At 35.6% G+C, this 21,141-nt stretch overlaps 1 protein-coding gene across 1 annotated transcript in view; it reads left to right on the top strand.

The window, feature by feature from the left end:
• LAMA2 (laminin subunit alpha 2) overlaps nucleotides 1–21,141 on the top strand; it is a 673,037-nt gene that overhangs the window by 140,187 nt on the left and 511,709 nt on the right. The window contains exon 2 of the mRNA XM_065931349.1: nucleotides 16,565–16,735. Within this exon, the coding sequence (XP_065787421.1) occupies nucleotides 16,565–16,735 (171 nt within the window). The remainder of the gene's footprint in view (nucleotides 1–16,564; nucleotides 16,736–21,141) is intronic.

Below are 21,141 nucleotides of genomic sequence, written 5' to 3'. Positions count from 1 at the left end.
AGAAATGGGAAGACAGAAATCATAAGTTACTTATATAAAACTGAAGAGCAATTTACTTTGGAAGCAAAAATCTCATGACACTAAAACAAGATGAGGGAGAAATTACTGTGTGTGCAAGTGTGGAGAAAAAAATAGCTTGTGATACCATAGTGATGTGAGAGCTCATTATCCATCAGCAATGAAGAGCTCTAACTACCACGCAATTAAAATACTAGAAAGTATAAATAAGAGTGCATCATGTGTGGTGGCATATAAAAATTCAGAAGTGGATGGAACTTTAGTAGAATGATACTCTTGAAAAGCAAGACTGATTAGGAATATTTAATTAGAGAACGGTTACACAGACAACTTCTGTAATATCTTTGAAGCAAGAATGTCTCATTTTGGATATCATACTTATAGTAAGAATGATCTGCCAAAGATGCATCATCCCTGGATGCTGAAAGCGATGTTCTGGTTCATGTCCAGTAGTGTATATCCTAGACTCCATTAACATCTCTCAGTCACTTGACTACCAAACAAGATTCAGAACTGAGTACGTTTCAATGTGGATAACTGCAAACTCTACAGAATCCTATTCCTCTCTTCTCTGTGACCCAAACTCATGGATTCTAGTGACAATAAAACACTTTTTAAAGGTCTTTGACATATGTATAATGGTATTTATTTAGAGGCAGGGGCAGACTCTAAAGAAAATTAAAACAGTTGCAGTTGACTGAAGTTTGGAGAAGGAAATGGCAACCCACTCCAGTACTCTTGCCTGGAAAATCCCATGGATGGAGGAGCCTGGTAGACTATAGTACATGGGGTCATAAAGAGTCGGACATGACTGAGCGACTTCACTTCACTTCAAAGTTATTAAAGAACATAAAGTTTGTGAGGATGATGTCTTAATGCTGCTGCTAAGTCGCTTCAGTCGTATCCGACTCTCTGCGACCCCATGGACTGCAGCCCACCAGGCTCCCCCATCCCTGGGATTCTCCAGGCAAGAACACTGGAGTGGGTTGCCATTTCCTTCTCCAATGCATGAAAGTGAGAAGTGAAAGTAAAGTCGCTCAGTCGTGTCCGACTCTTCGCGACCCCATGGACTGCAGCCTACCAAGCTCCTCCGTCCATGGGATTTTCCAGGCAAGAGCACTGGAGTGGGTTGCCACTGCCTTCTCTGATGTCTTAATGTCTACTAATAATTGAAGAAAAAAGACATGCTTCCACATAATTGTGAGAAAAACTGGGGAAAAGCCCCCGTAAGACCAAAGACAAGTTTTGAAAATGTTTATAACCTGCCAGACTAAGCTATTTTGGATCATATTTTGACAGTAGCTTTTCAGAAATTTTCAAAGTTTGAAAAAGGTAAGTGTATTTTTAGGAATGGGATAGTTACTTTTTCCTCAGATTTCTAGAGCAACTAATTGTAGAGCTATTTTGCCTTTACTCATTGCAAAGGCTCCCTCTAGAGCAAAAAATACAGTTTTTCCCTTTGAAAGTAGCTGACTCAGAATCAGATGGGCTTCTCTAAGATCCGTAGCTTTAATAGCTTCATCGCCAAACTCAGATTTCAGGTCCTTGCCCGCGTGTCTAAGGTGAAGGTAACTGACCCTGGTTTCTCTGGGCTTGTATCCACATTTACCTTGGGACACCCTCTAGGCTTGACCGCTTGACCTTTGGCCACACTTATTTTGAGTATCTCTGAAATTCTCTCCTTGCTACCTGTCTCAGCCCTTCCTCCAGTCCTTCATTTATTGTTTCCAAGGTGAAAATTTTTCTAATATAACTTATACAAAAATTCTATTATAGAATTCTCTTGTACTAGTCTGAAGCTCTGTGAAGGTGAGAGGGCTGCCTTGGGGTTCATTCTTAAATTTGCTGCCTCGCTGAGTGCCTGGACAGTTGGAGAAATTCAATGAATATGTTCACTGAAATATGATTTCAAAGAGAAATCGGGATTGGATTTGAAAAATACAAGCTCTATATTTAGGAAATGGTCTAACATTACTGATGTTCTGTTATTTTATCTATACATTCAAGCAAATAATACCTATTCTATCTATTTTATAGTTTTGTTGTCAGAGTTAAGAGATAATATATTTTATAAAATTCAGTGCTACACTTTTTAAAAAATTATTTATTTTTGTTGTTCATGGGAATGTAAATTGACACAGCCACTGTGGAGAACAGTATGGCGATTCCTTAGAAACCTAGGAATAGAACTACCATATTACTCAACAATCCACTACTGGGCACATACCCTGAGAAAATCATAATTGAAAGAGACCCATGAAAAAAAAAAAAAAAAAAGAAAGAAAGAGACCCATGTACCCCAATGTCCACTGCATCTACATTTTTATTATGATCAATGAATTGCATTACTCAAACAAACATTAACAGTACATACTATGCAACAAAGGAAAGTTTATGGTTCTTAGTTTTGTTTTTGTTTTAGATCAAACTAGAACAAATATACTTCAGAATTTTAAAAAGAAAATTAGAACTGATATGATGAAAGCAATATACAAATGTCATTCATTAATGAGATTCATTAATATTTGAATCTTAACTGAGCATTTGTTTGATGTCACTTTCACTGGTTGTCTCTGACAATAAGAAGTTTTGTGAATTATGCTCTCAGCCCTCAAGGAACTTAGAGTTTAGTGGTCAAAGAATGATGGTAAAAAGGCAAAAGCAAAATTGAAAAAAACCTCGTTATATCTGAGTTTATATGTGCTTGGTAAATGAAAAGTATTATTAGCAACACTATGCTAAATGACTGTAAAATGCTGATTTTTTCACTTCAAGTATTTACAAGAGCAAACAGAATATTTGCGAGTTTTCTTGCATATTTATGTGTGTGTTCAAACAGCTGTTGGAGAACAAAGTGTTTTGCTATAAACACTGTCAAATCTCACTTTGAAAAAAATTTGTCTATAAAACAAGTATTTCCATAGATGTACTGAAGCTGTGTAGAATTTGCTTTTAAAGCATAAAACTGAATTAGATGCTTGAGTCAGCTGTGAAGTGTTTTTTCATGCAACTCGCATTCTAAATCTTCACCCTATGGATCAGGCTAAGAGCCTGTACAATTTGGAAGGGAGGAGACAGCATAAAGTTCCAGCAAAGGGCTTAACTTTGTACTTATTAGAACATTTATGTTCTTCTAAAGAGTTTATTTTTGTAGGGAGACTTTTGGAGGAGGACGGACATGGACTAGGATATTGGGAAATATATCATTCAATAAATCTAACTTCTGGTTTATCAACCAAACCAATCAAATTCCAGAGAGAATTCACAGTGGCTCACACAAAACACAAAAGACAGTTTGTTTATTTTCAAGACAGAAAATAAGAACCTACCCAGACCAAAGGACGTGGATTTAAGAAGACAGTTAACTCAATGAACTTTATGAAAATAATGGTTTTAGCCCTGGATGCTAACATTATTTATCTTGTGAAGTCACTAAAACAATAAGAGAGGTATCCATTTTTTGTATGTTGTTCTGTTGTGTTTTGCTTTTTCCATGTTTTATTCTTTTGTATTTTGACAAAAGGAAGTTCTCCACTTCTTCAGAATGTGACTATACCCTAAATTCTGAGATGAGTCTCCTTTGAGGGTATTTTGAGCACTTCTGTGAGCCCAGCCATGGCTGGGCTCAAGGAACACAGGGGTACTGAGTAAGCGAAGGAACGTGTTTCTTCCATCATGGAGCTTCAGCTCCAGCAAGGGAGATAGACCTTGGGCAAATAATCATTATGTAAAATTACACATGGGAAAAACATAGCATAATTAGGAATTATAATGGAGAGGTGTTAAGAAACTGTTAGGAAAGATATCAGAAACTTTAAGGTATAAGAAAGAAAGAATTGTGAAAGATAGGAAGGTATGAAGAGTGGAGGAAAATTAAGGGACAGGGATTTCTAGGCAAAATCCTGAGGAAAGAAAAAGCAGAGCCTTGTTTTAGAAGCTGACTGAAGGCAATTTATTTGAATATGATGAAAGAATATTATATAAAATAGGATAATTTAAAATTTTAACCTAAGTGAGATGGTATTCCCATGAAAGATTTTAATAGGAGTGACTTGATCAGATTTGCATTGTAGGAAAATCCATCTCATTGAAAATGGATTGAAGAAAGGCAAAGGGTAATCAGGAGCTATTTAAGAAGCCATTTAAGAAGCTATTGCAAAAGTCCAGATGTTAAAAATGCCTGTGGCTTGGTATTGGCACTAGGGAGAAACATACGGATCTGAGATTAATCTTGGAGTTAGAATGGTGTTTGGTGAGGGAATGCATCAACAATGACTCCTAGGTTTCTGTATGAGACACTGAGTGAGTAAAATAAAATGTGTTGAGCTAGAGAGAACTCAGGAGTGGCTAACTCAGGATGGCTATTAGGGGGATGGTGGTGGTGCTTTGACCCTGGAAATCACAAGCTCTTCTTTGGGTGAATTAAATTTGGGATGCTAGTGAGAGACATCTAAGTGGAGGTGTCATGATGGTATTTGGATAATTAAACCTGGAACTCCAAAAAGTATCTGGCCTGGACTTCGGTGTTGTTGACTATGCAGATGGTATGTAAATATCTTAGAAGTAGATGAGATTACTGGGGATTATTTGGAGAATATTTGAGGATGAGAATGAAGTAAGAACAGGATTTAAGATCAAGCCCTGAGGAATTCTGATACTTACTGATAAAAAAACAAATCAAAAAAGGGCAAAGTAAATGAATGTGACTTTTTCTTTTGACTAGATCTTCTAAGCCAAAGGAAGCACAGTGTAGGACAGTATTCTTTTTTTTTTTAAACTATCTGTTTCATCATTAGAAATAAGAAATTGTGTAGCAGTTCTTAAAGAGCTCGACCCATGGGGAACAGCATCTTTCGCACTGTTATTATGTGCATCAAAGCTTACATGAGCCCCTTCTGATATTTTTGTTTGAGGGCCATAAATACAAGCTCATGCTCTTTGCATAGCAATTAATTTAGAGATTTGTTATACTTTTATACTTTGGATTGTCAACAGCAGACACAGAGGTTTTTAAATTTGTTTTCTATATTATAAACACCTCTGTTTGGGGGTAATTGCCAATTTAAGGTTCTAAATTTAATTTTCAGTGACTTAAAAGTGTTTTGCATTTCCTCTCCTTTGCCTTTCTTACTTCTCATTTTGAATTTGCAGCCAAGCCTGCCAAAGAGACATCTAGTTTGTAGGCTTGGTTTTGGAAGCCAGGCAGGAGAGACGAGAGGAGATAATGAACATATGCTCTGCTGATATTGCTGAAGTGAGGTTGGAAGAAGGAGGAAAACAGTCTATTTCTCCCCAGCTGCCACCCCCTCAGTGAATATTTTGGGTACCCTTATGTTAGTATATACTAAATAAATGCCCTAGCTATAATAATTACTTTTATCATGTGATTTTGAAAACCTCTAGGATGATTCCAGATTTTTCTACAAGTGGAGCATAAAAAAAAATTAAAGCAGTTTGTGGATATTGATTTTAAATGGATATTGAGTAAGATTTCTATGCAGATTGAAAGGACTAGAAATTCTGTGACCAGAGCAGTGTCCACCAGGTCCTCAAAAAATAATTGAAATGCCAATAGTGGGAACCTGTATTTTGAGGATATAAATTTAAAAGTTAGATAAAAAATCTATTCAATCTACCCTACAGATGATATTTTGCTGAACAAAGATCATCTAGTCAAAGCTATGGTTTTTCCAGTAGTCATGTATGGATGTGAGAGTTGGGCCATAAAGAAATCTGACTGCCCAAGAATTGATGCTTTTGAACTGTGGTGTTGGAGAAGACTCTTTAGAGTCCCTTGGTCTGCAAGGAGATGCAACCAGTCCATCTTAAAGGAAATCAGTCCTGAATATTCATTGGAAGGACTGATGCTGAAGCTGAAAATTCAATGTTTGGCCACCTGATGTGAAGAATGGACTCATTGGAAAAGACCCTGATGCTATGAGTGATTGAAGGCAGGAAGAAAAGGGATAACAGAGGATAAGGTGGTTGGATGGTATCACTGACTCAATGGACATGTGTTTGGGTAAACTCCGGGAGTTGGTGATGGACAGGGAGGCCTGGCGTGCTGCCATCCATGGGGTCGTAAAGAGTTGGACATGACTGAGCAACTGAACTGAACTGATTGAATGAATTTATCCATGTCAAGAAGTCTTTATTGATCAGATACAGTGTGGTCAACTTCAATCTGCATATAGTAGTTAGAGATTTGGTTTAAAAAATATATTTGGAGGCATTTGAGAAACTTTGAGTGCATACAAATGCCTTACTTTGAGTCATTGTGTTAGAAATGTCATGTCCTCCCTGATGTGTCTGTTAGTGTTCTTAACAGAAATCCATGTCATAGTGGCAGTTATTTTCTTATGTATATTGTTTTAGATTATTGAGAATTGATGATGTAATCTTACCTTACTAAGGTCAATGTTTATCCTTTGTCTGAAAATCAATAAAATCGTATAGCTGCTTGGTTGAGTAAAGAGGCTAAGATGGCACTTGATCTCACCATGACTTGTGGAGTCCTTATTTTAGCCAGAATATCTGTACACAGAGTTGATATTCTAAAAGCATATCTTGCTAAAGACCCATTGGAGTATGTGAATTTGCATCTGGTTTGTTTTGTTTCCTGTGATATTCAAAATACTTAAATGTTCATCTTAGTCTGTTTAGAATGAAAAAAGTAAACAATTTTTAACATGAGCTAAGTAGAAAATGTACTTTTTCTGATTAAAAAAGTAGAAAGGAGACTAAACCAACCCTTAAGCCTCCAAAAATATCCATTTATTTTTGGAGAACCAAGCTGAAAAGGGGAGAACTAAACAACAGTATAAGACACATTTGAAAGGCTGGGTAGGACTAGAATAAGTGCCCTTTTTTTAAATTTTTCTGAACAACTGGATTTAGCATTCTTTTTTCCCCCAGCTTACAAACATTGTTTTGTCTAGATGGCTATTAATTCACATTGGACTCATTTTCCAGTTCTATAAAACTCTTCATCTGCATCATGGATCAAGAGCATTAAGTTGCTTCTTACAGTGCACAGCTGGAAATCATTCTCTTCAGCAACATTTTGTTTTGTCCCATTTTTGTTTTATACCAATGTGTTCCTACACACCCACATAGCTAAGGATTTCCGTCAAGTATCTTCCTTTCTTCCTTGACAAGTCTTAGAACATTTTAAATTGGCAGGTTCTCTTTTGTCTTTCAAATGCTGAATTACTTGCAAACATCTCTGTTTGCCGCATGAAATTTTTAAAAAATGCTCCACAGACCTAGAGACTGAAATGGAAAGTTAGAAACATTCAAACAGACAGTTTTTTCTTATTCTTTTGAGAGGATAGAGATGCTCAGCATAACCAAGCAAGAGAAATATTGTGAACCAAGACTAAGATGACAGAGGAGGAGAGAGAAGGAGAAATGTGTATTGTGTTGCTGTAAAAAATATGTGATGATTTTTAAAAGTTATTTATAAATTGAATATATCGGAGAGAATTCATAGATTGGATGACTTTCCCATAACAAACTCTAGGTACTGTCTGTAATCAATTACATTAATGATGGCTGTTGTGAGCTGGACCATAGATGTTAACAAGAAACATTTGAGAAATTAAAATACATATATCAATATACAAATATGTTTATCAATATTTCTGAATGTTAATTTAAAAGTAGTGTAATATGCTAGGCAGAGGCAGTGAAGACAGCTACTCGACAATATTCATTTAGTCTAAACTGATGAAGATAAGAAAATATATTTAGGATATCTTTTAGCCAAACTACATTAGGAAGATTTTAAGATATGAATTAGATCACTGTCATTTTAAAATGCTGGTTTATCAAACTTCACACAAAGGTAACCAAAATAAAGTGCATTTTGGAGACAAAACCACCTGGAAGGAAATTTTCACCAGGAAATATTTAAAGTGATGCTGTGGCCAGTTTTGGACGTGACCATTAATCAGCCCTGGGTCTGTGTGTAAAAGCTGATTGTTTCCACTACTATTGTTTCACACTTTATCCTAAAGATGTTTAGATGAAGTAGCTATATATATAATATATTTATCCATACTGTTACTTTTAATAAAGTTGTTTTCTCAGTCTTCCTATCTTCACTGTATGTGTGTGTGTGTGTGCGCGCACGCGTGTGTGTGTGTGTGTGTGTGCATGTGGAGACATAATATGTGATCTCTATATCCCTCTGAGCTCTTGATCACAAGCAACAGAAATCACCAAAACTGTTTAACTTAAGCAGAAGTATATTTGAAATCTATCACAGAGCTGGCATAATTGCTGGAAAGATTTGAAAACCAGGCTTAGGAGATGATGAACCTCAAGGTGATTCCTATGTGTCACTGCTTGATAAATCTAGTCAGGGTCCCTTTGTAGACATTCTTGTCATCACTTCCTTCCCTTCTCATCCTGGTTCTATTTTCTCTTGCACTATTATGATCTTATTTTCCTTTTCTCCCCAACTCTATGCGTCAGGTGCTCCAGAGTTAGAGCCCAAGGCCAGAATCACGTGCACAAATGGCCCAAACTGCTAGAGGGAGGGAAAAGAAAGACCTCCCTGACTTCCATATTCTTGGCAAACGGTGGGGTGCTTCATGCCCTTTGTACTGAATACAAAGCCAGTTAGCTAAGAACAGACATGGAGGCTGGGTGTTGGACAAATAAGCAGTGATAGAGGTCTACTGCATTTTTAAAATAGCTTGGGTTTCTTTAATTATTTTAGTGAGCTAGGGTACCAAAACAGAATTCTGTATTTTTGCTAAATCAAGGATCTGATTAGTTTAATAGTTTTATTTGCCAGATTTCTCTCTAGAAAGATTGTTCAAGTGTACAAGTGCATGAGTTTATTCTCATTGAATAAATTTAAATTTGAGTGCTATTATGTGCTAAATGTTATAGACCAGAGATCCACTGTAAAATGTATGAAAAGTTTCAGTGTGATAAGGGTTAGAATAAAATATAAACTAAGTACTATGTAGACACCAGGAAGGAAATAACAAATTCTGTCTTGCAAAGTCAGGAAATACTTTCACAGAAAAACGGATATTTGAGCAGGGTCATGCAAGATGGGTAGATGACCATGTACGCAAAAAGGGAAAACACTGTATGTAGGAGGGACAACATAATGTCATGACAAAGAATTTTCAAAACATCTGATATGTCTGTAAGCAGTAAGATGCCAGTTCTCTGGACATGTAGGAAGATATTAGAGAGGATGGAAACAGTTGAGTTTAGAGCGGTAGATAGTGGCCTGATTACAAACATTCGGATTATCAAGAAATTTGACTGCTTATCTTATTAGGTAACCAGCAACTCACAGAGGTTTAAACAAGAAAATGATGTGAGTAGATTTAATTTTAGGAACATAATTTCCCTAGCAGTTTTGTAGATGAGAGGAAGTGGACTCATGAAGGAAGACTAGTGTGAGTGATGTTGTATTGGGATGTATGGCAAGGTAGTATTAATATATGCTTATCTGAGAGTAAGGATAAATAGATAACATTAAGCCAGAGACAAAATAATTCATTGGAAGCAGAAATCTTAGAATTATGATTAGAAGTAAGACATATTTATCCTTAAACTACCATATTAATATTTTCTGGTTTCTATGCAATAACTTTTTATTATTTTATGTTCACTTATTTAGTAAGAATGACAGATTTGGAGGATAAAGATTATTGTGAATCAGTTATCAATGTCTTTGTTGATGGTCTTCATGAAATCAGTTAACAGGGATGAGCACTTAGAAAACTTAGATGATTTGACTTTTTAATAAGTTTTGAATGACAGTGAGAGGAACCAATTCATAAGTAGCATTTAGAAGCTAGAAGGAGGCTGTTTTTCCTCTCCCAGTGATTCTAGGGATCCACTGGGGAGATCTACGGAAGTGTGATTGTCAGAGGGAATCAAGACTTCAATTACGATAAGAAGCTTGAAGGAGTGCTTTCTTAAAATGGAAACTTTGAAATAGATTATGGACTTGTAAAATTGCGAAGTTGTCTTGTGGTGTGCATATAGAAGAGAAAGGGAGAACTAGATGATGCAAATCTCAGGAATGACATAGGAGGAGAAAAGGATTTTCATTTAGATCAGGAAGGGGAATGAGGGTGGATCTTTAATGCTGAAATTAGTTCTAACTTATTTGGGTTTGCAATAATTGTGTTTGAAAACCAGCTGTGCCACTTAGGTTCTGGGAATTATTTTCCTCATTTGTAAAATTCATATTTGAAATAGACTTCTTTTTCCTACTGGATAAGAGCATTCTAGATCATCACCTAAAGAAACATTGCCTAAATCCTCAGGAATGAACCTGAGTCTGCCACACAATAGATCACTTACTGATATGTTAAATGCATTTCTCTCTGACTCACTTGTAGTTCTTCAAAAGACAACACTTACATATTAAATATGGTGCTAAGTCAAAGTTCTTCATTTTTATGAAATAAAAACTGGAAGGACTGGAATGCTGTATAAGGAAAATAAATTAACCTGCTAATTGCCAGCAAGTGTCTTGGAGAGGCATTCTACTGTTTGGCTAATCCATTGCTTTCTTTTGCTCAGTTTTTCTGATTCTAAACAAAACTGAAAAGACTATTTCCCTTTATACTGTCTAAACAGATTTTCCACATTTGATTTGAGAAATGTCAGGTTTAAATTTTATTGTTACTGGTATTGAAAACTTATAAAACCCAAATAATGACATAAATCATTTATACAGAAGTGTATATATATATATGTGTGTATGTGTATATATGGTTATACACAGATATACACTTATGTGTGTGTATATATAGTATTTTTATATATTGCCAAAATTTAAGAAAAATTTTCCCCATGTAGAAAAGTTGTAAGAATCATACAATAAATATCCATATACTTAGCCTCTAGATTCTAAAATTAGTATCTCTCTGTATAAGCTTTATCATACTTTTGTCAATTCATATATAAGTATCCATCTTTATACTTTGATCTGTTGCACACTTTGTGCCAAGCACTTCATCATGAATATCATAAATTAAGTTTAATATCAGTTCACTTTTTTATGGTAGATTTTATACACAGTAAAATGCACAAGTGAGTGCAACATTTATTCATCAGTTTTAACACTGAGTTTTAAAAAACATATGTATCTGTATAATACAAACTTAAGAATATTACCATAAGCCCAGAGATTTCTTTTATGCCTCTTCCCAGCCTCTCCCCTTAAAGTCAGCCATTTAAAAAATTCTGTTTTATTCTCACAATATGTTTGCCTGTTCTAAAAGATCACATAAATGAATAACAACATGTGAACTGTTTTGTAAACTGTTTTGTCTTTTATTTGGCATAATGCTTTTGGGATTCATCTTGTTGTGGCATATATCAATAGTTTGATCCTTTTTAATGCTGAATAATATTCCATTGTATACCACAGTTTCTGTATGAAGTCTCCCATGGATGGAAACCTGAGCTGTTTCTTTATTTGGCTATTATGATGAAAGCTTTTATGGACATTCTTGTATAGGCCTTTTCATGGTCATTATTTCCCCTGCGTATTTTCTTAGGAGTGAGATTTGGGGTTGTGAGGAAGATCTAGGTTTAGATTTACTTAAAAATGCCTGTTTTCTAAAATGGGTGTGCTAATTTACACTCCTAACAACAATGAAGTGGAATTCCAGTTGAACCCCAAAACATCTAAACATTTGGTACTGTCAGTCATTTAAATAATGTCTGCCTAATGCAAAGCGTAAGAGCCGCACTGACTTGTGTGTCCATTCACTGTGATCCCTTCATCCACCGTAGCTTTGCTTTAATTGTCGTGTCTTATGTTGTGCCTCCCATGGGGTCGCAAAGAGTCATACACAACCGCGCAACTGAGCATGCACATATGCAACATTACAATTCTTCTTAACATTGATACATATTTAAACAACTTGGGGAAAATCTGTTAAATTATATTCAAGTTTAGTTATGTGATACTGACCTTTTTCTGCTGATCTCATGTAATGATTTTTTTTTATCCTAGATATTGCATTTTCCAGTTTTAGAATGTATATTTGGCATTTTTGTAGTTTCTATGGACTTTATTTTTTATTATAAGCATTTGTGCGTGTGTATGTCTGTGATCATAGTTATGAAAGCTGCTTAAAATTGTTTGGATACTAATATCAAAATCTGGTTGATATCAGTGTTGTTTTCCATTCACTGCTTTTCTTCTAAGTATGGGTGGCATTTTTTTGTTTCATTGTATGTCTATCTAATATCTCTTTTACACAATTGCATTCTGAATGTTATAAACAGTCCATGGTAGAAAACTCAGTATTCTGTTATGTTCTTTTGAAGAATAGTCATCAGTCTTTTAGTTTTTTGTTATATTAGTTACTTATCTGGACTCCAACTCCAAACTTTTTGCACGCTTATGGAATGCAGCAACTATGATCACTTGTTCTGATCATTTGTTCATTTATTCCCAACCAGTGAACTTGGAGCCTGCCTAGGGCATATATGTATATCTGGTATTGATAAGAGACTTGGGAAGAATTTATATGCATATTTTGAGGTTCCCGTAGCTTTCTTTTTTTGTAGCATTTCTTCCTCACTTTATAGCAGCTGTAATTGTTCTTAGTTCTGTTTCTGGTTCTTTAAGACAGTAAAGTTAAAATAAGACAGTGAAATGTGGGTTTGAGTTTTAGTCACCTTACATGTGCGGTCTAAGACATCCATTATCTTCCTTCTAAGCATATACATCCCTCCTGGTTTACTTACCTGTTTTGGGTTGCTCTTCAATGTCTTCAAGTATGAAATTTTAAAACATGTATTTTGTTTAGAATTCATTGCTGTTATCTGTGAACAGTTTAATAGTAGCTACTCCACGATTGGGCTTCCCTGGGGGCTCAGCAGTAAAGAATCCGCCTGTAATGCAAGAGACGCAGGTTTCATCTGGAAGATCCCCTGGAGAAGGATACGGCAACCCACTCCAGAATTCTTGCCTGGAAAATCCCATGGACAGTGGAGCCTGGTGGGCTACTGTCTGAGGGGTTGCAAAAGAGTCAGACAGTGAGTGATAAAACAACAACTCCACATTAATAAAGTAAAATCTCCATATGCAGGTTTTTAAAGATGTCTCTGCCATTGCAAACCAAAATGTGGGATTTTAAGTCAGATCATCAAGATCATGCAAAATTGCATGAATATAGCACAGTGTTTGAGCAAGCAAATATAGTGTAAAAACATTCAAATAAAAACAGTGAAAATTTGGCGCATTTCTAAATGTTTACCATATGATAGCAGAATTTCTATTTTTCACATTACATAAACTTAGCCTTTTTCTAGATTATTTACTAAATATATATATTACAGAATAGTATGCTTTTTATTCTCTAGTGTACATATTTTAATCTCTAATGAAATATACAGTATAGTGAAAATAAATATTACTTGTTTTTTGTTTAGACTTGGTTTTTTAAGCTACAAATCCATATAAATTTACTTAGTCTGGATACTATTCAGAAGAAAAATGTCAGCCATAATTGTGTGGGTAATGATGACTGGCTTTTATGTCATTAACATTACATGACCTCAATTTGAATTGAGGTTGTAAGTCGATACACTATAAAGGTTCACCATCTACTTGTAGTTCATTTACACTTGCAATGTTTATATAATCTTTAAGTAACCCATATTGCATATAGCAATAAATATTACTCTGCTGCTTTTGTGTGGAAATAAATAGGTACAGTCTAACAGATTTAACTTATAATGAAGTGGGCTGCATTCTAGAATACAACCTGCTGAAGATTCAATAAAAGCTCAGATATTGACTGACTCTTCAAATTGGTCATTAGCAACTAATTGGGGACTTTCCTTGACCAGTACACTTTACTGACTTTTAAAAATAAACAACAAAGTAGCTAATAAAATTTCAAAAGGCCACTATTCCTTGACCACAAAGCAAGGCAAGTAAATTATGAACAGGTTAATTTTGAGCACATGATCAATAAAAGTAACAGAAACAAATCAATGGAAAGAACTGAAAGATTGTAAATGTAAATTTTATTGACGTCTTTAGTTTATGATTGGAAAACTCTATGAAACAATGAAGGAGTGGAGGCTAGATAAGTTATTTCTTTTATTAAGTATGTAAATTGATAAGCTCTGCTGAGAGCCAGGTTTTGGCTCTTCTTTAAGCCCCAATGAGAATTAGCCTTCTGAGTTAAAGAGCTAAGTTCAAATCTTAGTTATTTGTCTTGCTAATTTATAACGTGGTGCATGTTGTTTGTCTTCTTTGAGCTGCATTTTCTTCACTTATAAAGTGGGACTAATAAAAAATACACAATGGGATTAGTGGGGATTAAATCATATTACTTATTGAATATGAAATAGCTTTTTAATCAATGTTACCTCTATACCCATAATCCTTTCATAACCATGTTATTTTGCTCACATTTTATATATTTAATATGTGAGAAATTTAGGATATAATTCAATTCTATATTTTGGAACATAACACTATACAGAAAAATAATTTTCACCAGTCACCTTCTCCTTTTAGTTTCCTCCCATGATTACTCAGATCTGAAAAACTCCAGGTCTAACCAACTCCAATTAAGTCCCACACTTCAGTTCAGTCACTCAGTCATGTCTGACTCTGAGACCCCATGAATCGCAGCACGCCAGGCCTCCCTGTCCATCACCAACTCCCGGAGTTTACTCAAACCCATGTCCATTGAGTTGGTGATGCCATCCAGCCATCTCATCCTCTGCCGTCCCCTTCTCCTCCTGCCCTCAATCTTTCCCAGCATCAGGGTCTTTTCAGATGAGTCAGCTCTTCGCATCCGGTGGCCAAAGTACTGGAGCTTCAGCTTCAGCATCCGTCCCACAGGGCTGCATCACAGCAGGGCGCGGGGAGTCTCACCCACACCTTCAAAGTGGAATCCAAAGTCAGGGTCAGGTCAGGACTAGTCAGAGGGGAGGGAGACAAAAATCACAGAGTAAAACTGACAGTGTCCTGGGGCAATTTTAGAGGTATTGGCTCCTGTCTGAGATGAATTGTTTGTAGATGAAGTTGTTTTGTTTGTAGAAGCTTGTTGTTCAGTTGCTCAGTTGTGTCCAACTCTTTGGGACCCCATGGACTGCAACACACCAGGCTTCCCTTTTCTTCAGTATCTCCTGGAGTTTGCTCAAACGCATGTGCATTGAGCTGGGGATGCCATCCAACCATCTTGTTGTCTGTCCTCCCCTTCTCCTCCCGCCTTCAATCTTTTCCAGATCAGGGTCTTTTCCAATGACTCGGTTCTTTGCATCAGGTGGCCAAAGTATGTGGAGCTTCAGTCTCAGCATAAGTCCCTCCAAGGAATATTCAGGATTTATTTCCTTTAGGCTTGACTGGTTTGATCTCCTTACTGTCCGAGTTACTCTCAAGAGTCTCCTCCAACACCTCAGTTTGAAAGCATCAGTTCTTTGGTGCTCAGCCTTCTTTATGGTCCAACTCTCACATCCATACACATGACTACTGGAAGAACCATAGCTTTGACTATACAGATCTCTGTTGGCAAAGTAATGTCTGCTTTTTAATATGCTGTCTAGGTTTTTCATAACTTATATGTGTACCTATATCTATATATGATCACATAATCTAATAGATTAGAACAGTTACAAACTCAGTCCTCTGGCAGTCACTCAGCATCCACATAAGCTTTCAGAATAAAGTCCATGCTCATATCATATTCCCTCTGCCTGGCATGTTTGCTTTATTCCCTTCATTGTCTATACCAAATACATTTCTATTTTTCCTCCAAGATACAGTTCAGGATCCCTTCCCACAGTAAGCCCCACTTAATGGTATTTTCATTCTCAAATCTTTTATGGTATCTGGTGTAGTGTGTGCTCAACATATATTTTATAAAATAATAATTGTACTGCTAGATGCAAAACTGGAGTAGGAAATGGCAACCCTCTCTAATATTCTTGCCTGGGGAATCCCATGGACAGAGGACCCTGGCAGGCTACAGTCCATGCAGTCGCAAATGAGTCAGACACGACTGAGCGACTAAAGCAGAATAAACAGATGCAAGATAGTGATGAAAGACAGAAGAGAAACCTTGTTTATTTAATCACATATTATTTACTAGCATAGAGAATTTAGTGTATAAAGGTAGATAGAGTATGTTCTGGGATGAGCTAATTATTTTAGAAATTGTAACCTGACAAATTTCACAGAACAGCTGAAATGCAGGATGGAAATTTCGGTAAGACTTGTGCCAATAACATGAGCAGACTTTTTAAAAGTGTATTTGAGAGACAGGACTTTCTAATTAAGTGGTAGAGGTTAAAAATTAAGAAGATAGCTTTAGAATTCATATTTAAGACCCAGCAAAAAAAAAAAAAAAGGAAATGCTAGTTTGATAACACATGTTATTTATGTAGTATACTTAATTAAGTCAGATATTTAATTATCACTGGTTATTCTATTTTCATTGAATGCTCTGGAAAGCATCCTATCTTAATTTCATTTTAAAGTGCAATACAATCATCCCACACACCTTCATTTGTTCATCTTTTTCAGGTTTATTCCCTGCTGTCCTGAATCTTGCTTCCAATGCCCTCATCACCACAAATGCAACATGTGGAGAGAAAGGGCCTGAAATGTATTGCAAGTTGGTAGAGCATGTCCCTGGGCAGCCGGTGAGGAACCCTCAGTGTCGGATCTGCAACCAAAACAGCAGCAATCCATACCGTATGTATTTAGGATTACCTTGTGTGGAATTGGGTGGAAGCTACCACTGAGAATGTTGAGGCCAAAGTGCATTAGTCAAGGGCTTGTCTTCTCAATTTCTAGACCTTTTCTTCCACTGTGAGCTTTACAGTCCTTCTCTGTCACTGACAAATATTAAAATTCCCTATGTGTAGCGGGTATGGTGCTTGAGGATATTTTTCTAGCTGAAGACCTGTGGCAGTCATTGATTTTACTGCCTGCAGAAAAGTATCTGAAGGTGTGGTTATGAATAAAGGCTTTAGTAGGTCAGTGGTCACTGTGTCCAGGTACTGTACTAGGAACACAGCAGGAATAAGATGTGGTCTCTGGCTCAGTTGAAGTAGTGGCAAGAAGCAGATTATTGCTGTAGAGGGTGGTAGGTATCAAGGGAAGAATGAGCAGAGGGGCTTCAGGGAGAAGGAGAAGAGTCCTGGATTCAGTCCCGGTATAGCTGGAGGCTTGCCAGAAGGGCATCTGAACTGAGATCCAAGGGCAAATATGAGCTGAAAATGTAAAGAGGAGACAGAGGGACGAGAAGGAACGCCAGGAAGAGGGGTTTAGAATTAGATAGAAAACATACTTACTGGGAGAACTACAAATAGTTAGAAATGGCTGCAAATGAAAGTGTCAGAGGGCTGGGACCAGTCTGTATGCTTAAATACCATAGGAATAGTGTTTTAAGGAGAAGTGTCATACAAAGCTCTCTTGTTTGGCTTCTAGAAACCACACTTATATCTCAGACTCATTCATGCATTTATTCAGCAAGCATTTTAAGACAGACTCTTGGTAATGCATTGTTCTGAAGCTATAGCCCTTGACGTAAAGGCTTAGGAAGGGAAATAGGGGAGACAGAAAAGTAAATTGAGTGCTAAGGGAACACCTAGGGACTCCTGGGGAAAAAAATGACGTATATGCTTAGAAAATAAGGGTTGTAAGACAAAAAGGGGAAAATTAATGTATATAAAAAGCATACAGAAATTTGAAGACAGGAAGCAGCATGATATATTCAGAGAACTATAAGAAATTAGGTTCAGTCAGTAAAGAATTTATATGGATAAGGGGAAAATGGTGTGAGATAATTCTAGACATGGGAGTTGATTTGTAGACATACATTAAGAAATCATCAAATATTGGAGATATTAATGCAATGAATACTTACTATCAGTGAGGTGAATTACAATAGAGATACAGTTTCACAATTATATTATTTTAAAAATTAGTTTTTCCTCTCTTTTGGTTCAAAGTTGAGATGCTTATAAATATAGTGAAAAATCTTTTTCTCAGAATTTATATATTTTATCTTGAAAGAAAGCTGGAAAGTACCCTGCATTCTTTCTTGGAGCTGGTTAAAGGGAAGATTGCATAGTCCTATCTCTATTATACAGTTTAGAGATGCTGAAAACTTTAATATTGTTATGTTTGAAGAACTGGGACTTTGTGAATATGGTTGCTGGTCTTATATATCACAGAATGTTTTTAAGGAAAAAGTTAAGAAACCAAAGATGCCAAACTTATGAAATCTTTCTTACCTTTTAAATAACTCTCATTTTCTAAGATGTAGATTGTTATTGGTGTAGGAGGGGGAACATTAGAACATATCCTATCTATTTGCTATTCTTGTATAGAATAGTGTGGGCAAAAGCTGAGGTCAGAGCAAGGGGAAACATCAGGACAAGAAAATTGAGGTAAAGGCTAGAAAATAAATGAATTGATGGATTATGAGCTGTAGGTTCATTAGGGAAGAAGATGAAGCTTCGTGGGAAGAAAATTGCCTTTGGTGCAAGAATCAGTGGCCTTGATTTCACTGAATGTGAGAAAGCCTGGAGACATGAAATGATTGGGAGGGGATTATAGGGGTGGTTGAGGGTGTTTTGAAGATGGTTTGGGCAGAGAGAGAGTTAGATAAAGTTTGCAAAATCATATATATGTGTATTTGTGTGTGTGTATATATACATGCATGTGTATATATGTAGGGCTATCTATACATGTATGTATATAAATATAAATATTTATAGTTCCTGTCTACAAGTACAGTGTTAGGATAAACAGCATTTGGGTATAAAAGGCAATTTAACAAATATTCAAGGGAGTAAACTCAGGTCTATACCTTAGGGTACGTGTCATCGATGATGTCGAATTGAAGAAAGAAAACATCAGTGGGACCTGTGGTAGCAAAAGAGTTCCAAGAAGGTTGTCAGACTCAGGTTTAAAAACCTGAATTACCTGTGATAAGAGGGAAAGGCATTCCAGAAAAGGAGAAACTGAAGGAAATGTACATATAGATACAGATGGAAGGAAGCTACAAAGATTCAGGTAGACGATAATTGAGTAGACATATTGTTGGGAAAATGAGATGTATTCACCAAGTTAAGTCCTTGAGTGAATGTCACTCTGCTCTTCAGAGTTCCATATTCAGGGTCTCTTATGTCTCAATGGAAGACATCTATATTTTGGCAAGACAAAAAATGAATAATTGTTTTAGCAAAGCAAGACAAATAGGAGTTATATTTTGCATTTCCCATTTTATTTACTTGTGGTAAGTTTTTAAAACTTATCACAGCCTAAATTTACTTCATGTGATTAATTTTGTATGAAATGTAATGCTTCATTACAATTCAAAATAATGTTTTTGGAATCAGAAATTTAGGAAGACTAATACCCTACAAGAATAAAAAAAAATTTAGCAGTAATCCACATGGATATAGTTTAGTAAAAGTTGGAGCAACAGATGATAAAATTCCACAAATTGACTGAACAGCTAGAATGAATCTGGACGGTCTGTACTTAATTATCACACAAATAAAGGGAAATTTGAACTTCCTGGCTATTAATGGATTGTGCTTTCCAATTAAAATAGCAGTTTGAAAGTTTTACTTCATCAATGATTCCCATGCCAATTTTCAGTTGCAGTTAGCCTTTGGATTGACTTGAGTAACTATGAGAATGTTTTAAGTTTCTATCTCTTTTTAAATAAGGGAAATATGCCAAAATTAATCAGTATTTGCAAATTAATTATGATTAAAACTTTCATAATAGGGATTATGGTTAATTGTTGATTCATCTCCCAGTCTTCCTTTTCATGATTAATTTTCATATCAATTTAACCTGAGGTGGTAGATTTCAAAATTTCCAATTAGATAGCTCCTCTCACAATTGCCTACAAGCCACAAGTGTGATTTGGAAATGTGATTGTGTGTGTATTTTTCTATCACGTGTTAAACCCACAACTGGAAAGAAGGTTCTGGAGGATGTTTAAGGAACATATGCTGTGATATGTATTTTCCTTCAGAAGCAATGCGAGTAATATTTTATTTATGGTTCTGATTTCTAACGTGCTGATTTCAGCATGAACCACCAAGGGCATTTATTTGATATTTGGTTATCTTCAGGTATTTGTTGTTATTATAAAGACCGAACACTTTCCCTGTCTTCAGCAAAATAAGTTAACTAGTGCTAAATTATTACACTTATTCAGCAATCTTGCTTTTCATTAATGAGATAAGGTTTCTCATCTAAATGGACTGCTACTATAATAAGATGTGGTAGAAAACAAAGTCCATCAAACTGTTCATTTGAATTAAATAATTTACCAATATACATTATTTTTGTCTTGTCCTGTAAACTCATATTACCATAAGTAAATCTAAGATAAAAAAACCTTTATATTTTCAGTTAAAGAAGTTATAGCAGACTGTGTTAATAAAATTAATATGTAATAAAAGTATTCACAATCTGAAAATGGCAAATTTAATAAATATTCTGTTTTTATAAATTTTTTGAAAGATGATTTTATTTTGCCCTCAGATTTCTTTTGCATTGAGGCCTGCTTGGTTTTTATTTTAAAAGTTTTTATTAAATATATTTTATCCCCAGTAAAGATTCAGAATTCTGCATATTTTGAACAGATACATAATTCATTCTATGTATATGCTCCAGTATTCTTTCCTGGAGAATTCAATGGACAAAGGAGCCTGGTAGGCCACAGTCCTTGGGGTTACAAAGAGTCAAATACAGCTAAGTGACATTCACTTTTCACATATACATAATAATGGTTAGAATATTAATGACTATAATGTTCTTCTGGTAGCTCTGTGAGTTGAGAGTTCCCATCCAAAATATTTTTATTTGTCCATGGCAAAATGAGAAAATGAGAATAAAATTCCAATTTTTTATGAGGATAAAATAAATACCTGTTGAAGAATTTTCTTTCATTTTATTATTATGATTTTTTAAAACTTTTGTTGTTTTTAAGCATCCTCCATTTTATGAAACAAGTGATGATATCTTAAATAGTAGTTGTAGCAAGACTAGACTGGACGCTACTATTACTTGGAGAAATAAAGAGCTGTAACTCTGATTTGAGTTATATCACAAATTGTGATATAACT

This window comes from Muntiacus reevesi, chromosome 3 (assembly GCF_963930625.1).
Source record: "Muntiacus reevesi chromosome 3, mMunRee1.1, whole genome shotgun sequence".
In the NCBI taxonomy this organism is placed as follows: Eukaryota; Metazoa; Chordata; class Mammalia; order Artiodactyla; family Cervidae; genus Muntiacus; species Muntiacus reevesi.
This window is presented reverse-complemented; position numbering and strand designations above follow the sequence as displayed.